Consider the following 16,322-nt stretch of genomic DNA (forward strand, 5'->3'; position numbering starts at 1 on the left):
TTCTGTGATTCTATGATACAGAGCCAGCCTCACCCATATCCCTATTTGAGAGAAATGGAAGTTGATATTGAACAACTGCCCATACCTTATTTGTAGCATCAATAAATTTGACTCCCTTGTAGGAGACAGACAGGACAATGGTTGGCACTTTCTTCATCTGTTCCGTAGACTTCTGAAAGCAAAACGAAGATGCTGTTAAACTCGTGCTGCACTGCAAGAACAGTGTTCTTCTCACTCTGACAAAACAAGTTAAACCAAAGGTACTTATCCAAATATTTGCCTTTTTGCTTCAGCTGACTGTGCTCTGCTGACAAAACTCAAAAGAAAAAAAAAAAGAGCTTTATGCTTTATTGTGAGGATGGCAAAAATTCTCCTAGCACAATGGAATGGGAATGAGCTAACTTTGGCAGGCTTCATCAAACCAGTCACACAGTCAGGGGTTTGCTAAAACCTGTGGGTTTCAGGCATCCATGTGCTATGTCCCATTCATCACCACAGCCTTTCCCTTGTCCTGCTCTTCTCTCCCAGTTTGAAGCCACAAGCTAGCTGGGACTGGAGGACAGAAATGACTCTTACCCCTTTCTAAGAGTAAGAATGAAGACACTGCATGCTGATTGGAAGTTTAAAGAGAGATTCTATTTACAAGAGCATCTCTACAAAAGGCAATCTGGTAGAATAAGCACAAAATCCATGAGGCACAAAACAGCCTTCTAGAACCTCCACCTCCTCGATCCTCAGTCAGTTTGAAGGTAGGTCAAAGCCACCCTCCCCAGCTGGGGCCTACAAGATTCTTCATAGAGAGAGTGATCTGCCATTGGAATGGGCTGCCCAGAGAAGTGGTGGAGTCCCTGGAGGTGCCCAAAGAAAAGCCTGGATGAGGCACTTAGTGCCATGGTCTGATTGGACAGGGCTGGGTGCTAGGTTGGACTGGATGAGCTTGGAGGTCTCTTCCAACCTGGCTGATTCTACGATGCAGCTCATAATTCCCTGCCAGATAGAAGCCACCTCTCTCACAAACCATGAGATAAGAAGGCACATGTGCTGTGCCCAGAGCAAAGAAGGACCAGAGAGGTCATTCTGTCCCTGTACTCAGCAGTGGTCAGGCCACACCTTGAGTCCTGTGTCCAGTTCTGGGCCCCTCAATTTAAAAAAGATGTTGAGGTGCTGGAAGGTGTCCAGAGAAGGACAACGAAGCTGGTGAGTGGCCTGGAGCACAGCCCTGTGAGGAGAGGCTGAGGGAGCTGGGGGTGTGCAGCCTGGAGAGGTGGAGGTTCAGGGGTGATCTCATTGCTGTCTACAACTACCTGAAGGGAGGCTGTAGTCAGGTGGGGTTGGGCTCTTCTCCCAGGCAAGGGGCACAGTCTCAAACTGCACCAGGGTAGGTCTAGGCTGGCTGTTAGAAGGAAGTTGTTGGCAGAGAGAGTGATTGGCATTGGAATGGGCTACCCAGGGAGGTGGTGGAGTCGCTGTCCCTGAAGGTGTTTAAGAGGAGGCTGGATGAGGCACTTAGTGCCATGGTCTGGTTAATTAGAAGGGTGAGGTGCTAGGTTGGACTCAATGATCCTGGAGGTCTTTTCCAACCTGGTTAATTCTGTGATTCTGGAAACGTAGGGAGGAGAAGGGGCAGGTACCAGTCAGGCACTGCCTTTTAAGCTGATACCAGAGGATGGCCTAGAACAACAACATTACAATATCCTGGGCTGTGCAGGATGGTGTTGTTAAGGGAGACCTAGGACCCCTCAGACTACCAGACCTTCTCAGCCGCAACTGCCACCAGCGACATACTTCCTGCAGTGCTCATTCTTTGCTACAATTAGTTGTTATCTAGGAGTATTTCACTGCCTTGCCTTCTTGCACTTGTACGTGGGACACGAGGCAGCCCTGCAGCCCTCTAGGCCTGCCAGTCAATCTGTCAGTCCAGCCTTGTATCTTGTCATGTCTGACCGTCTGCGCTTCCTGGAGTGCAGCTGCTACTGGAAGCTGCTTTACACATGAATTAGCAGGGAGGCTTATTCTGCATTCCCTCTGCCAGGTTCTCCTACCTACAACTCATGTCTTCCTATAAAGCTATTTTTACTTGTATACTCGTCTGCTCCTCTGTGCCTTCAACGTGATGCACATAGCAAAGATTGCTCCTGCAAGATGTTTGGGATGGAATTAATTTCTCAGCAGAAACACAAACAAAATCTGTGGATTGGTTTACAGGTTACAGTTACTAAAACAACCCTAGAAACCAAGCACCCAAAAATGCAAATATAGCCAAGTAGTGTGTAGCTGATTTGAATTCTTTTAAGGTGGAAGGTAATGAATACATGGCTATTGTTAAAAGAAAAACCCTGCTGTAGATAATGCAAGTACATAACACACACAGGGCCAGGAGGATGCTCAGAGGGCTGCAGCAGCTCTGCTGTGAGGACAGACTGAAAGAGTTGGGGCTGTGCAGGCTGGAGAAGAGGCTCCCAGGAGACCTTCTTGTGGCCTTCCAGTATCTGAAGGGGGCCTACAAAAAGCTGGTGAGGGGCTTTTTAGGCTATCAGGGAGTGACAGAACTCGGGGGAATGGAACAAAGCTGGAGGTGGGGAGAGTGAGGCTGGATGTGAGGAGGAAGTTGTTGAGCATGAGAGTGGTGAGAGCCTGGAATGGGTTGCTCAGGGAGGTGGTTGAGTCTCTGTCCCTGAAAGTGTTTAAGGCCAGGATGGATGAGACTCTGGCCAGCCTGACCTAGGGTAGGGTGTCCCTGCCCATGGCAGGAGGATGATCCTTGTGGTCTCTTCCAACCCTGACTGATTCTATCATTCTATGAACATTCAGAGATTATTAATTCAGGAGAGTATCTGCAAACAATCACAGAGATCTGTCAAGCATTTTCTTGAGGGGAAAGAGTAAGTTCAGTTACAGCTAAACATGAAGAAACATCAGCACACAGAAGGAGAGTGAAGAAACACTGAAAGGTCTGGAATTGGTACCTACAGAGATGGTCAGAGCAGTTGAACAGAAGTAGCAGTGGTAGTTTGGTATTCTTCAAGGAAAATAAACCAGCACAAATATAAGCTTGAGCACACAGACTGTGGCTGAAAAAAGCCATGTCTGAAAAATAGATGCCAACAGTAGACAGCAAAAACCCCAAAAGCATAGAAGAAAAAAACCCTGTAATCAAGGCCCCTTATCAGATCTCATTCCTTCCAGAATCAAACGAGATTCCATTTTTGGCCAGCACAGATTTCCATGCTGCAGATCCAGCTACATTCTGCAATTAGTGTCTGTGCCATGAAGGCTGAAAGCTCTAATTAAAGTTTCGAGCAGAGCCCCACCTTTGTGTGTGATAGTGAGGATGGCTGCCTCTCTCAGCAAGCAACATAAGAATCAAGATGACAAGAAGTGCCAGTTTATCCTGGAGATAGCTCCTTTCACCCAGAAGTTTGGGCACTTCTGAAAAAAGGAAAGCTAAAATGGTAAAACATCTTGGAAAAATCTAACCAGGTCTGAAGGAAGAGACTAATTCAATTGGCTTGTGGAGAAAGAAAGGGCAGCCCTGAGAAAAGCAGAGTGAGCACATACCTGGGGGTGCAGGTCTCAGTGCCTACAGGGGACCTCAGGTGAGCCTTCCCATGCATTTCCAGGTCAAGGCATGGAGAGCACAACAGTGAGTGCAGGGAAGCTGCAGCGGATCATGGTATCAAGCACCATGCCCCACATGAGCTCATAAGCAGACAAAACACTCACAAATACGACAACATCACCTGAATCATCTGGCAGCCCAGCAATCATCCAACTTTTGTCCTTTCTTTCCAGCCCGACAGCTACACTCAGGAGCTCTTTGTCTCCCAGTTTGATTATTGTAATTATCTCCTTCCTCGCCCCCTTAGCAGCAAAATTCCTCTTCTCCTCCAACAGGCTGTACAGAGACGGCTACTAAGCTAATTTATTTTAGCTTTTTACTCTAATTTGCACTATCTTCCATTTGCCAGAAAGGTGTGAAGCTTCCTGGTGGCAAGGCCATGTTATACTAACCGCCTGGGAGCCCTGTTTCATCTAGACCAGGAGTTTGTAATTTAATCACCTTCCTTAGCTGCTGCTCCACCTTCACCTGGGTTTGTCTAGAGCAGACCTGATCTGTAGTATTTAAGCAAGGTTGTGAACTGCCAGAAGACTCTGCCCGAGTGAAAGAGCTCATCAAGATACTACTGATAGCTGGCAAATTAGCAAATGAATCAGAGACTGGTGACATTTTTGATTCATTAAGGCAAACTGTCTCAGCTGCTAAGGAGCAGGGGCTGTCCCTTGTCAGTCTGCAAACCATACAAACCACAGTGGGGTTTCTGCAAAGGTGTCCTGCAAGACTGGAGTTCAGTGTAGCAATGTCCTTTTGGGGTACAGTTCTGCACCTGTGCACCCAGGCAGTGCAATAACACCCTGTGTTCTCGTGACAGTGCTGTCAGGAAAAGCACACAGCATTCACCCTGCTCCAAGGCCAGTGACAGAGTGACTGAAGTCCACCATATAATTATGATTTCCAAGCAGTTTCCAGACTTCAATAGTTCTGAGTTGCCATGGTGAGCTCATACTATTTGCTTGTTCCTTTCTTTTTAATGAAGGAGGTGGCTGCCAGCATGTCTAATGTGTGCTTTCAGAGATACAACACAAATACCATTCACTCAGGCGCTGGAACTGCTTTGGCTCTAAATTCTGGGCCGTTGAGATGAAGTCCCACAGCTTCCACGGTCAGACATTTCACACCTCTCTGCAGGCCAAGTGCCCTTCTCTACCTGGGCCAGGGACAAGAAATTGAGAAGGTGGGACCCAGGAGCCACTCTTCCCTTTCCTCTGGCTTTTCAGGTTCTAGCCACCGTATCGACTTTGTGAGGACACGATGAGATGGCAAAATATTCTTGTCCATCTGGTGCCTCTATGGGAAGCATATGGACTCGAGCCAAAGTCATAGGAGCCACAGCTGAAGGCTGGCATTGGATGTCATCTGCATGCTGACATATGGACTAATGCTCCAAGGCATGTTCGTGCCATAGGAGTAGGATTAGATTTTATCTCATGTAGAAGCAATCGCAGTGACAGGATCCCATCTTGGGGCAAGCGCTCACTAGCTTGGAACTGGTCACAGCCCCTCTCAACTCCATCATTTGTGACTGTAACTTCTGCTCTTTCTTTTCCTGCACTTCTTGAGGAGACTTCTCTGGATGAACAGCAGGCACATTCTAGGCTTGCTGCCACTGCCTGGCTCTGATCAGCTGGTCATCTACACGAGGACAGATGTGCGTGCCCTGGCTCCTCAGGTACGCTCGCTCCTGCAGTAAGAAGTCTTAATGCTGCCCACTCTGCAGTGCCAAATAAGCTTTAGTCCCATTGCTGAAATACTTCTTAGCAGACAGATAGATGACTACATGGAAGTAGGCCATGTGGAACTCAAGAACCATAGAGCAGGTTTGACTGCAAATACAGGAAGATGGGAGAAAGCATCATCATCCTACATCCAGTCTGACATATGTTCAGCTTCCTCAGAACCCCCCAAAAGTTATGGAGCATATTTTCCTTCAGCACGAAGAATGTCAGGAATAGCAGCCTTGCCTGTACTTGGATGCAGCTGCTGCAGGGAGGCTGCTTCATCCCCTCACCCCCTGGAATGGAGATCCATCCAGCAGAAGGAAGTGAAAGGCATCTCCTGCAATAACTGTCTGGTTATTCTAGTGCTTACTTTTACAACAAAGGTCTAGATTTAAGACCCTCCTGAGCTTGCATCTCAACTTGCTGTTATGTGAGACAGTGCCAAACCCCTGAACAACCTTGGTCAGGGCTGCTCCCAATTCTTCCCTTTGAAACTGGTTATAAAGGGATGCAAGAGCAGCAGTGCCAGAGGGAGTGAGTGCAAGCTTGCTTCTGATCTTGTTTATGAATTTTCTTTAGTGTCACTGAAAAAGTCCCCTACACTTACAAGCAGATTCTAAACAGATCTCCATAATATAGGGCTACAAATTGTCTCAAGTGGGTAAAACATTTCCACCTGTGTTTTGATGCTGATATAAAAGGCTGCGCTGAACTGCCAGGCATTTTAGATTATAAACTCAAATCCAACTAATGTGAGATCCACCAGGCAGCATGCCTAACAAATCAAGTTAATTAACAATGGCTTAAGAGGCAGAGGACTTTGTTCTATGAATAAAGTGATACAAACTAGCTGTTCTTTCTTTTAAAACACCAAACATATGCAATTACAAACCCTACAACCCTAAAGAGCCTTTAACCCTTTCAAACCAGGACTGTACTGCAATATCTTGTTCTGTGCCGAGCTGAGAATGCTGAACCAGCATGTTTGAATACTTCTGTACTGTCCAAGACATGGAATCTCTGTGCACACACACACAAAGCAGCTGAATAGTAATCCCAGGGACAAATACAGAGCATGATGTCTAAGAAGCTTTGGCCACAACAATCCCAAGTAGTGCTACAGACAGAGTGGCTGGAGAGCAGCCAGACAGAAAGGGACCTGGGGGTGCTGGTAGATAGTAGCTGAAGATGAGCCAGCAGTGTGCCCAGGTGGCCAAGAGAGCCAATGGCATCCTGGCCTGCATCAGGAGCAGTATGGCCAGTAGGACAAGGGAGGTTCTTCTGCCCCTGTACTCAGCACTGGTCAGGCCACACTTTGAGTGCTGTGTCCAGTTTTGGGCTCCTCAATTCAAGAGAGATGTTGAGGTGCTGGAAGGTGTCCAGAGAAGGACAATGAAGCTGGTGAGGGGCCTGGAGCACAGCCCTGTGAGGAGAGGCTGAGGGAGCTGGGGGTGTGCAGCCTGCAGAAGAGGAGGCTCAGGGCAGAGCTCATTGCTGTCTACAGCTACCTGAAGGGAGGCTGTAGCCAGGTGGGGTTGGTCTCGTCTTCCAGGCAACCAGCAACAGAACAAGGGGACACAGTTTCAAATTGTGCCAGGAGAGGTCTAGCTTGGATATTAGGAGGAAGTTCTTCCACAGAGAGAGTGATTGGCATTGGAATGGGCTGCCCAGGGAGGTGGTGGAGTCACTGTCCCTGGAGGTGTTTAAGAAAAGACTGAATGGAGCACTTAATGCCATGGTCTGGTTGATTGGACAGGGCTGGGAGCTAGGTTGGCCTGGATGATGTTGGAGGTCTCCTCCAACCTGGTTGATTCTATGGTTCTAAGCTCACACACTGGCTTGCTATACCATGGCACACAACGTAATCGAGGCCACTCTCAAAACACTTTTGTCTCTATTTATTTCCTGCCAAGAGGAACCAGATACACTAAGGTACTTCTACTTTGCCATCTTGACCACTTTCACATACTTAGACATATAACTGGATTACTTTTTCATCCTGTGGCCAGAACGAAGCTCTGTTCATTGTTAGGTTTTACTGCACGTGTAGTTGTACTCGATCTGGCAAACACACAGTAAAAAGGCATTAGTTAACTACATCAAGGCACTAACAATTCCATAAATTGAGTACAAGTTTATGAGCCTGTAAAATCTTTAGTTTTCCTCTTGTCTTTTTACTTTTGCAAATGAATCTGCTAATTCTGTTCTGCACTGGCTTTTAATAGCTACCTGAAGATTGCATCTGGCAGTTTTACAATTCAATTATGTACTGGAATCCACTTCACTACGAGGATCTGAATGTTTCCCATACTGGGTGCAACTATTAATTCCAAATGGCCTCAGACTGCATGCTTCAAAATATGTATTGCTGCAACATCCTAACATATCCATAAGTCTATTACTTATTTAAGGCTTATGAAGCCTCATTAAACAGTTCCTTTTGAGTGAATCACATTTGACAACGTCACGCACGAGATGGAACTGAAATATGAAGTCAAAGCTCGCATTTGACCAGTTAGTTTTGAAGCTACCTGCCTTGTAACAAATATTTATTAACTCCTGTCAGTTCAAAAGGCTTTAAAATGCATCACTGACATGATTTAATACCTCTTGGAATAAGGCAGCATCTGTAATCCCTGTGGTACAAGCTTGTTTGCTTCTCTACAATTAGTGGATGCCTCCGAGCTACATCATTAATATGAACGCTGCACTGGCGGTGCACCTGCAGCTCATCTGCTTTGCTCTTGCAATATCTGTGCACTCTCATCTGCTGCTGAAATGGCAGCACATCCCTCCTTCCTTCACCTTGGATTCCTCCTTGGATTCCTTTCAGACAGAGAGTTCAGGGACATAGAGACCTCTGAAGAACATGGGATGGCATGATGTGAGCGTACATAAGGATCGAACACCTTTAGGACCTCTCACCAATTTGTTTTTCCCTTCTGAGTAATACCCACTGCAGACCCTCCCAAAGCAGTGGCCACATTGGAGACACAGAGCTATGAGTCCCAGGAGAACAGAGACTGAAGAATCTAAGTCCTCAAATACAGTATTTGATCCTGATATGGTATTTGCCTGGCTAGTATCACCAGGGGGGCGATGGTGGACATTCCTGCTTTGGAGAGAGAAATTAAATGAAGATTGAAAAGTAGAAAGGGATTATCAGAAACAAGAAGACTGCCACCTGTATCCAGGTCCTCCTTCTTCAGGAAGACAAATTAAGGAATGCCCCAGACCCTGCCTGTTTTCAGTGAAGGAGTCAACTCTGCTTCATCTTCCTCTCCAGAAATGAGAGAAGCAGATTTTGTACTACTTCCAACATTGCCGTTTTGGTCTTAAGCCAGCAAGTTACTCAAACACCTGCTCCATGAACAGAACTAACTTGCTGGTTCCCCAGAACTTTGACTGGAAATGTAAGAACCTCTCTTCCAACAATAAAGATAAATAACATCGAGGAAGGTGACAGAATCCAAGCCCAAAATCTAAGTTCCCTACTGCTGCAGTAAATATCTGCCTAGTTCAGGGGGTGTATGCAAGGACAGAGTATAGCTTGCTGCTATGCTAATGCCAGCAAGTAAAAAGCATCCCCTTCCTACCTGGTGAAGGAATTCAGATGTGTAGATGCCAGGTAAGAGTCTACTGTAGAGAACAAGTCTGTTCCTAGCTGCAGTTAAACTTGATTCCCTTTCTTTATTTTGATGTAAACAGGTTTTATTCTCACTCCATGCTCCTATGGTGATTTGAAGTGAACGCAGTCATCTGATTCGAAACACAACTTGTAACATTTCCTATTCCATGCTGAGAAAGATGAAAGCTCCTAAGTTCCTGAAGGCATCTCTCAAAAATAATTAATAAACCTATTCTGGCCAAGACAGCAAGATTTAATCTCCAAGTAGCAAAGGTCAGTTTACAGCAGGTGGGGAATGGAGATAAGGAGACAGTGCTGCTGACTGCAGAGGGAGTTGGTGAGGGAAAATAGCTGGAAACAAAAAGGAAAGCATAAAATATAAATCCATCCTTGGAGTGCAAATGTGAATGGGAAAAACAAAGTATAATCCCTCTAACAGGCACAGGCCTTGCCAAATATCCATATTTTTGGATGGCTGCAAGAGTTTGCAGTTTGGGTGGGAACAAAAAGCATGCATAACCTTGATCCCCATGCTGAGCCTCATCTACTCCATCTGCATGATTTTCCCCAAACAAATCCATCATCTGCCCTGCTGAAGCACACTGCTGCACAAGAAACACAGGGGACAGACAAGAAGAGTTCTAAAGACAGAAGTTCCCAGGTTTGGGGGTTTTGTTTGGTTGGGCTTTTGTATCATTGTAGAAGACTTAGCATCTCCTTTCACCACTAAGCTATAACAGGAGGAGACTGCTGTAACCCCCTGCAGCACACTGCTGCACAAGAAGCACAGGGGACAGACAAGAAGAGTTCTAAAGACAGAAGTTACCAGGTTTGGGGGTTTTGTTTGGTTGGGCTTTTGTATCATTGTAGAAGACTTAGCATCTCCTTTCACCACTAAGCTATAACAGGAGGAGACTGCTGTAAGCCCCCTGCAGCACACTGCTGCACAAGCAGCACAGGGGACAGACAAGAAGAGTTCTAAAGACAGAAGTTCCCAGGTTTGGGGGTTTTGTTTGGTTGGGTTTTTGTATCATTGTAGAAGACTTAGCATCTCCTTTCACCACTAAGCTATAACAGGAGGAGACTGCTGTAAGCCCCCTGCAGCACACTGCTGCACAAGAAGCACAGGGGACAGATAAGAAGAGTTCTAAAGACAGAGGTTCCAGGGTTTGGGGGTTTTGGTTGTTTGGGTTTTTGTATCATCACATTATAGAAGATTTAGCATCTCCTTTCACCACTAAGCTATAACAGAAATAGGCTGCTGTAAGCCCCTCTAAGGAGAGGCACAAGGGATATCCACATGACAGTCTCAGAGCAGGGCAGATTTAGCTTAGATACAAGGAGAAAGTTCTTCACAATGAGGGTGGTGAAATACTGCAGCAGGTTGCCCAGGGATGTGGTTAGGGCCCCACCCCTGGAGACATCCAAGGTCAAACTTGACAGGACCCTGAGCAACCTGAGCTAGCTGATGTCCCTGCTCACTGCAGGGAGGTCAGACACGATGACCTTCAAGGGTCCCTTCCAACTCGATGCATTCTGTGATTCTATGACACCTCCCTTGAGACCCAAATCCATCAACTGCAATATCTGAAAGCACAGGAAGCATCTACAAGCTAACAGTGAGAGCTCTGCAGTCAGCAAACATGTCATTTATGCTGGTTCTCTGTATCTATGAAAGACTGAATACAGATTAGATTAGTATCCAGATACTTTTTTTTTTTCCCCACTGATGGGTTTCTTTTGTCCTTGGGCATCTGCTGACTGGAAGGCATCCAGTGAATATCAACATTTTTTGCAGTAGGATCAGGTAAAAGATGGAGAAGCTCAAACCACATTGACAGGAAAATCAGGTACTTAATTTTCACACATTCTCTTTAAAAAACATTATGTGGCTGGCTCCAGAAACACTAAAAAACTGCAGAGAAGGACCTCAAGGAGGTTATATGTGACATACTTCCCCCCCCCCATGTTTCAGATTGCATCATGCTATAGATTTGAGATGCAAAAACCCAAATAGAATCCTAACATTTCAAAATGCTGCTCTATCATGTTAGTACAACAGCTTTGTGGGTGCCATGGACAATGGCACTGAGTGCAGCCTCAGCAAGTCTGGTGACAACACCAAGCTGTGTGGTGCAGCAGACAGGCTGGAGGGCAGGGATGCCAGCCAGAGGGACCTTGACAGGCCGGAGAGGTGGGCACAAGCCAACTTCAGGAGGTTCAACAAGAGCAAGTGCAAGGTCCTGCACCTGGGTAAAGGCAATACCAAGCACAAATGCAGGCTGGGCAGTGAGTGGCTGGAGAGCAGCCCTGAGGAGAGGGACTCAGGGGTGCTGGTGGACAAGAAGCTCAACATGAGCCAGCAGTGTGCACCTGCAGCCCAGAAAGCCAACCAGAGCCTGGGCTGCAGCAGCAGAAGTGAGGCCAGCAGGGCAAGAGAGGTGATTCTCCCCCTCTGCTCTGCTGAGACCCCACCTGGAGTACTGCACCCAGTTCTGGAGCCTCCATTACAAGAGGGATGTGGAGATGCTGGAGTGTGTCCAGAAAAGGGCCAGGAGGATGCTCAGAGGGCTGCAGCAGCTGTGCTGTGGGGACAGACTGAGAGAGTTGGGGTTGTTCAGTCTGGATAAGAGAAGGCTCCCAGGTGACCTTCTTGTGGCCTTCCAGTATCTGAAGGGGGTCTACAAAAGAGCTGGGGAGGGACTTTTTAAGCTATCACGTAGAGACAGGACTGGGGGAAAGGAACAAAGCTGAACATGGGTAGGTTCAGCCTGGAGGTGAGGAGGAAGTTGTTCAGCATGATAGTGGTGAGAGCCTGCAATGAGTTGCTCAGGGAGGTGGTTGAGTCTCCATCCCTAGAGGTGTTTAAGGCCAGGCTGGATGAGGCTCTGGCCAACCTGACCTAGGGTAGGGTGTCCCTGCCCATGGCAGGGGGGTTGGAACTGGCTGATCCCTGTGGTCCCTTCCAACCCTGACTGATTCTACAACCCCACATAAAAATCACAAGTGGACAGAATCGACAACCTGAGAAGCAGTCAAATACTGCATCTAGCTTTGCACTTCCTTTTTTGGGTAAATGAAATGTTCTTTTCAGTACATTTAAAGTAAAATACAACTGTAAAAGAAGCCACATACTTGATGGCAAGCCAGTGGCATTTAAAGACAGTAACAAACATCACAGTAACACTTCAGGATGTCTTAGGACAAACTCAGCTCCCAATTTGTGAACACCAATGTTCAAAAACACAACCAGAGGGAGGAAGCTTAGGAAAAAGATACATTTTTTTCTAGCTAAAATAATAATCTGTTCTCATTAAGTCAATGTTGTTGTTGTTGTTTTTGCTTCTGACTTGACTAGGAATATGATTAAAAGGACTACATAGAAAGAATAGATGAAATCCTGTTTAAGAATGGCTTTGTTCAAACTTCTTTGCAATAAACCCCTCCTCAGACCAGAAAACAAACATTCTCTCAGCACAATGGTTTCAAAGGAGAATGTAGAAATATTACATGTTTATAAACCTCATTATTGCATTATATAGGGTAGGTGTGCTAGTTTGAAGCTAGCTAGAATGTTTTGGTGAGAAGAACTAGATTACAGGCTGTGAAAAGGAAAACAGAATCATAGACACAACCAGGTTGGAAGAGACCTTCATTAAGGTAAGCTGAATGCATCAAGACTGAAGTTCACCAAGCCATTTTTCCTTCTTGCCTAGGCTGCCCTGGTATTCTTTTCATAGAATCAACCAGGTTGGAAGAGACCTCCAAGATTAAGCAGGTCAACCTAGCTCCCAGCCCTATCCAGTCAACCAGACCATGGCACTAAGTGCCTCAGCCAGGCTTGGCTTCAACACCTCCAGGGATGGTGACTCCACCACCTCCCTGGGCAGCCCATTCCAATGCCAATCACTCTCTCTGCCAACAGCTTCCTCCTAACATCCAGCCTATACTGCCCCCAGCACAACTTGAGACTGTCTCCCATTGTTCTACTGCTGGCAGAAGAGACCAACCCCCACCTGGCTACAGCCTCCCTTCAGGTAGTATTAGACAGCAATGAGGATGTCTATTTCACTCACAGGCTTACTGAGTGATACAAGAACCAGAATCCAAACATCGATAGGGCACTTCTGCTGGGGAGCTCCAAATTGCATTTCTCTCTCTAGCCTCTCTGCCACTTCTCTGATTTGCTTCTTAACTCCCTGGCCAAACCTCCATTCTTCCTTGGGACTGGGGTAAGGTTGAGAGGGGGTAGAGGGAAGGTAAAAGGGCAGTTGGGAGCCCCTCCTGGGCACTCAGGTTTCTGGGAGGGCTGTTGTGTTTCTGTGTTACCTTCTACCTTGTATATTTCTGTCTATAACTGTATATGCTGTAAATATCTGCTTGTATATTGTGCTAAGCTGTAAATATGAGCTTCATTCAAATTTCCAGAGCTGGCTGAGTCTAGTCTGAGTGATTTCCAAAGTGTGTGGGGGTGGGGAACACCCAAACCACCACAACAGGAGCAATGGGTGTAAATTGCAGCAAAAGAGTTTCTGCCTCAACACAAGGGGGAACTTCTTCACTGTAAGGGTCACAGAGCCCTGGCACAGGCTCCCCAGAGAGGTTGTGGAGTCTCCTTCTGTGGAGACTTTCCAGGCCTGTCTGGATGTGTTCCTCTGTGATCTGTGTTAGATAGCATTGTCCTGCTGTGGCAGGGGGGTTGAACTGGATGATCTCCTTGGGTCCCTTCCAAGCCCTAACATCCTATGAGCCTGTGACATAAGTACCCTGTATGCCACTACAGACTCTTGGTGCAGCTCTATTATTTCTATAGGAAAAAAAAGTCTATTTTAAATTACTTTTAAACACTTAATTTTTCAGGTTTATAATTTTTTTTTTTTGCCAAATTAATTAAAAATAACCTTGGAAATAAAAAAAAAACCCTTGCAATAGCTGTAAATTATTTAGAATGACTTTTTTGGTTTTGATGTTAAGCTTTCTGGTTCAGTCAAAGAACTTACTGAAGTTGTCATATGTTAGCAGGGTGTCAAATTCTGCCCTAAGATCTGCACAGGCATATGCCTAAAAAATTGAACTGCTAAGTCTGACAGTGTGCAAACTGGATTGGAAGATGCTGTGCTTGCAGCCTCAGTTCATTCCCCAGAACAAGTGTATGTGACTATAGATTCTTCTGTGTTAAGTTGCTGGGCTCTCTGAGAGGGGTTTAAGCCCAGGTAAGGAATGATTGGCATGTGATCAGCTGCACAGCCACAGATCTTGAGGCAATCCAGCAACTGTGAACTCACACAGAAACATTCAGGTTGGAAAAGCCCCTCAGGATCACCAAGTCCAACCGTTAACCCTACTCCTCAAGGTTCATCTTAAACCGTATCACTGAGCACCACATCCAAATGACTTTTAAATACATCCAGGGCTGGTGACTCCACCACCTCCCTGGGCAGCCTACTCCAATGTCTGACCACTCTTAATCAGAAAAAATTATTCCTAGTGTCCAGTCTGAGGCCACTCCCTTGTGTTCTATCACTAATTACTTGTGAGAAGAGATCAGCACCAACCCCTCCACAACCTTCTTTCAGGTAGCTGTAGACAGCGATGAGGTCTGCCCTCAGCTTCTTCTTCTTCTCCTTCAAACTACCCATCCCCAGCTCCCTCAGTCGCTCCTCATCAGATTTATTCTCCAGGCCCCTCCCCAGGTTCCTTGCCCTCCTCTGCACTCACTCCAGCACCTCTACATCCCTCTCCTAATGAGGTGCCCAAAGCTGAACACAATACTCAAGGTATGGCCTCACCAGAGCTGCCAGGCCTTAGCCAAAACAGCTTCCACAGCATGTGTTCTGCAGATATGTAAGCAGTAAGAAATAGCTGCTTGACCTGTGGATTTTACACATATTCCAGCTTTGTAGTTGTCCTGAATGCTACATCAAGAGCTCAGAGGCATCTTGCATAAAAGACTTACCAGCCAGAGAAGAAAGGATTGATTTCACTTCATTCATCTATGTAATTTTACACGTCTAGTAGCTTACCAAACAATTATGTTGTTCATTAATTAATCATGCCAGACCATGCTAATGTTCTCCATCTCTATGAACAGGTCCATTTTTGTTACAACCACAGCTGAGAATAAGTTGTGTAGCTGAGCTGTGGCTTGGAATTTCCAGCAGCAGAGGTAGCCTGAGCCTCACTGTTGTTTTCTGCAAACCAGTATCAGGCCAAAGCACCACAAGAGAACATTTTCTTATCACTTTGAAAGAAACCTAAATGCCTTTCTACCATCAAGTGAAGTGGATTTGGATCTCTTTCCATCCTTTAATTAATAAGCATGTAAGTAACTGATAATGAATGAGAATACTCATGTAAGTAAAAGCATCCATTGACTGGATGAGGCACTTAGTGCCGTGGTCTAGTTGATTGGATAGGGCTGGGTGCTAGGTTGGACTGGATGATCTTGGAGGTCTCTTCTAACCTGGTTGATTCTATGATTCTATGAACTGTGTGACTGTAGGATTGGACCATACAGAGAAAACCAAAGGCTTTGGCAACATTAATATGTTGCCCAGGAGTGAATTCAATCTAGATTATCCCACCTGAGCTATAAACTCTATTTAGGATTGGACCATACAGAGAAAACCAAAGGCTTTGGCAACATTAATATGTTGCCCAGGAGTGAATTCAATCTAGATTATCCCACCTGAGCTATAAACTCTATTTAGGATTGGACCATACAGAGGAAACCAAAGGCTTTGGTAACATTAATATGCTGCCCAGTAATGAATTCAATCTAGATTATCCCACCTGAGCTATAAACTCTGTTTATAAAAGCAGTGTGATATTGGCAAGTTTAAAGTGAGTGACATACTTTAAAACACACTCAAAGGCTCATGAGAAAATATAATGCAGACATTTGTCTTCTTCTTAGCTGCAACATGCAAAGCAAAAATACACCTTTACATTTTGCCCTGGCTTGAAATGAAGATAAAAGTTAGAACAGATCTACTGAACAGCAGTGTAAATGCAAAAGCAATGGGTAAGAGAACATTCTAGAAGGAAGGAAAAAGGGCACTGTACAAGTAATCAGGAGTTGGTATTATTTAATATTAAGATGGTAGAGAAACTTACCCTCATCTTTGCACACGCATCCTGTGTTGACTCTGTGCCTCTCAACTCTTTTACCAGCATAGAACCTAAATACTAAAATAAAAAAATCCATTAAACTCAACTAAAATTTCGGGGCAAACATCTGCAGAAATGCACTAAAATTGCCTAAGAAAGGCAGTGGTAGAAGCTTTGTTTTCACTTTGCACTTCTCTGCTGCATCGTTTAAAGCAGTGTGTTCACCAGCCTGTGAAACAGGAATGCA

General features: G+C 45.6%; 1 protein-coding gene across 19 annotated transcripts in view; it reads right to left on the reverse strand.

Annotated features, from left to right (window-relative positions):
• The window catches only part of ANKS1B (ankyrin repeat and sterile alpha motif domain containing 1B), a 449,942-nt gene that overhangs the window by 16,735 nt on the left and 416,885 nt on the right, over positions 1 to 16,322 (reverse strand). For 18 of the 19 annotated variants that reach the window (XM_064154981.1, XM_064154990.1, XM_064154984.1 and 15 more), the window contains 2 exons: positions 16,082 to 16,153; positions 86 to 172 (listed from right to left, as the gene is read on the reverse strand). In XM_064154981.1, the coding sequence (XP_064011051.1) occupies positions 86 to 172; positions 16,082 to 16,153 (159 nt within the window). The remainder of the gene's footprint in view (positions 1 to 85; positions 173 to 16,081; positions 16,154 to 16,322) is intronic. The other variant, XM_064154982.1, reaches the window with a different exon arrangement.

This window comes from Pogoniulus pusillus, chromosome 15, assembly GCF_015220805.1.
Source record: "Pogoniulus pusillus isolate bPogPus1 chromosome 15, bPogPus1.pri, whole genome shotgun sequence".
In the NCBI taxonomy this organism is placed as follows: domain Eukaryota; kingdom Metazoa; phylum Chordata; class Aves; order Piciformes; family Lybiidae; genus Pogoniulus; species Pogoniulus pusillus.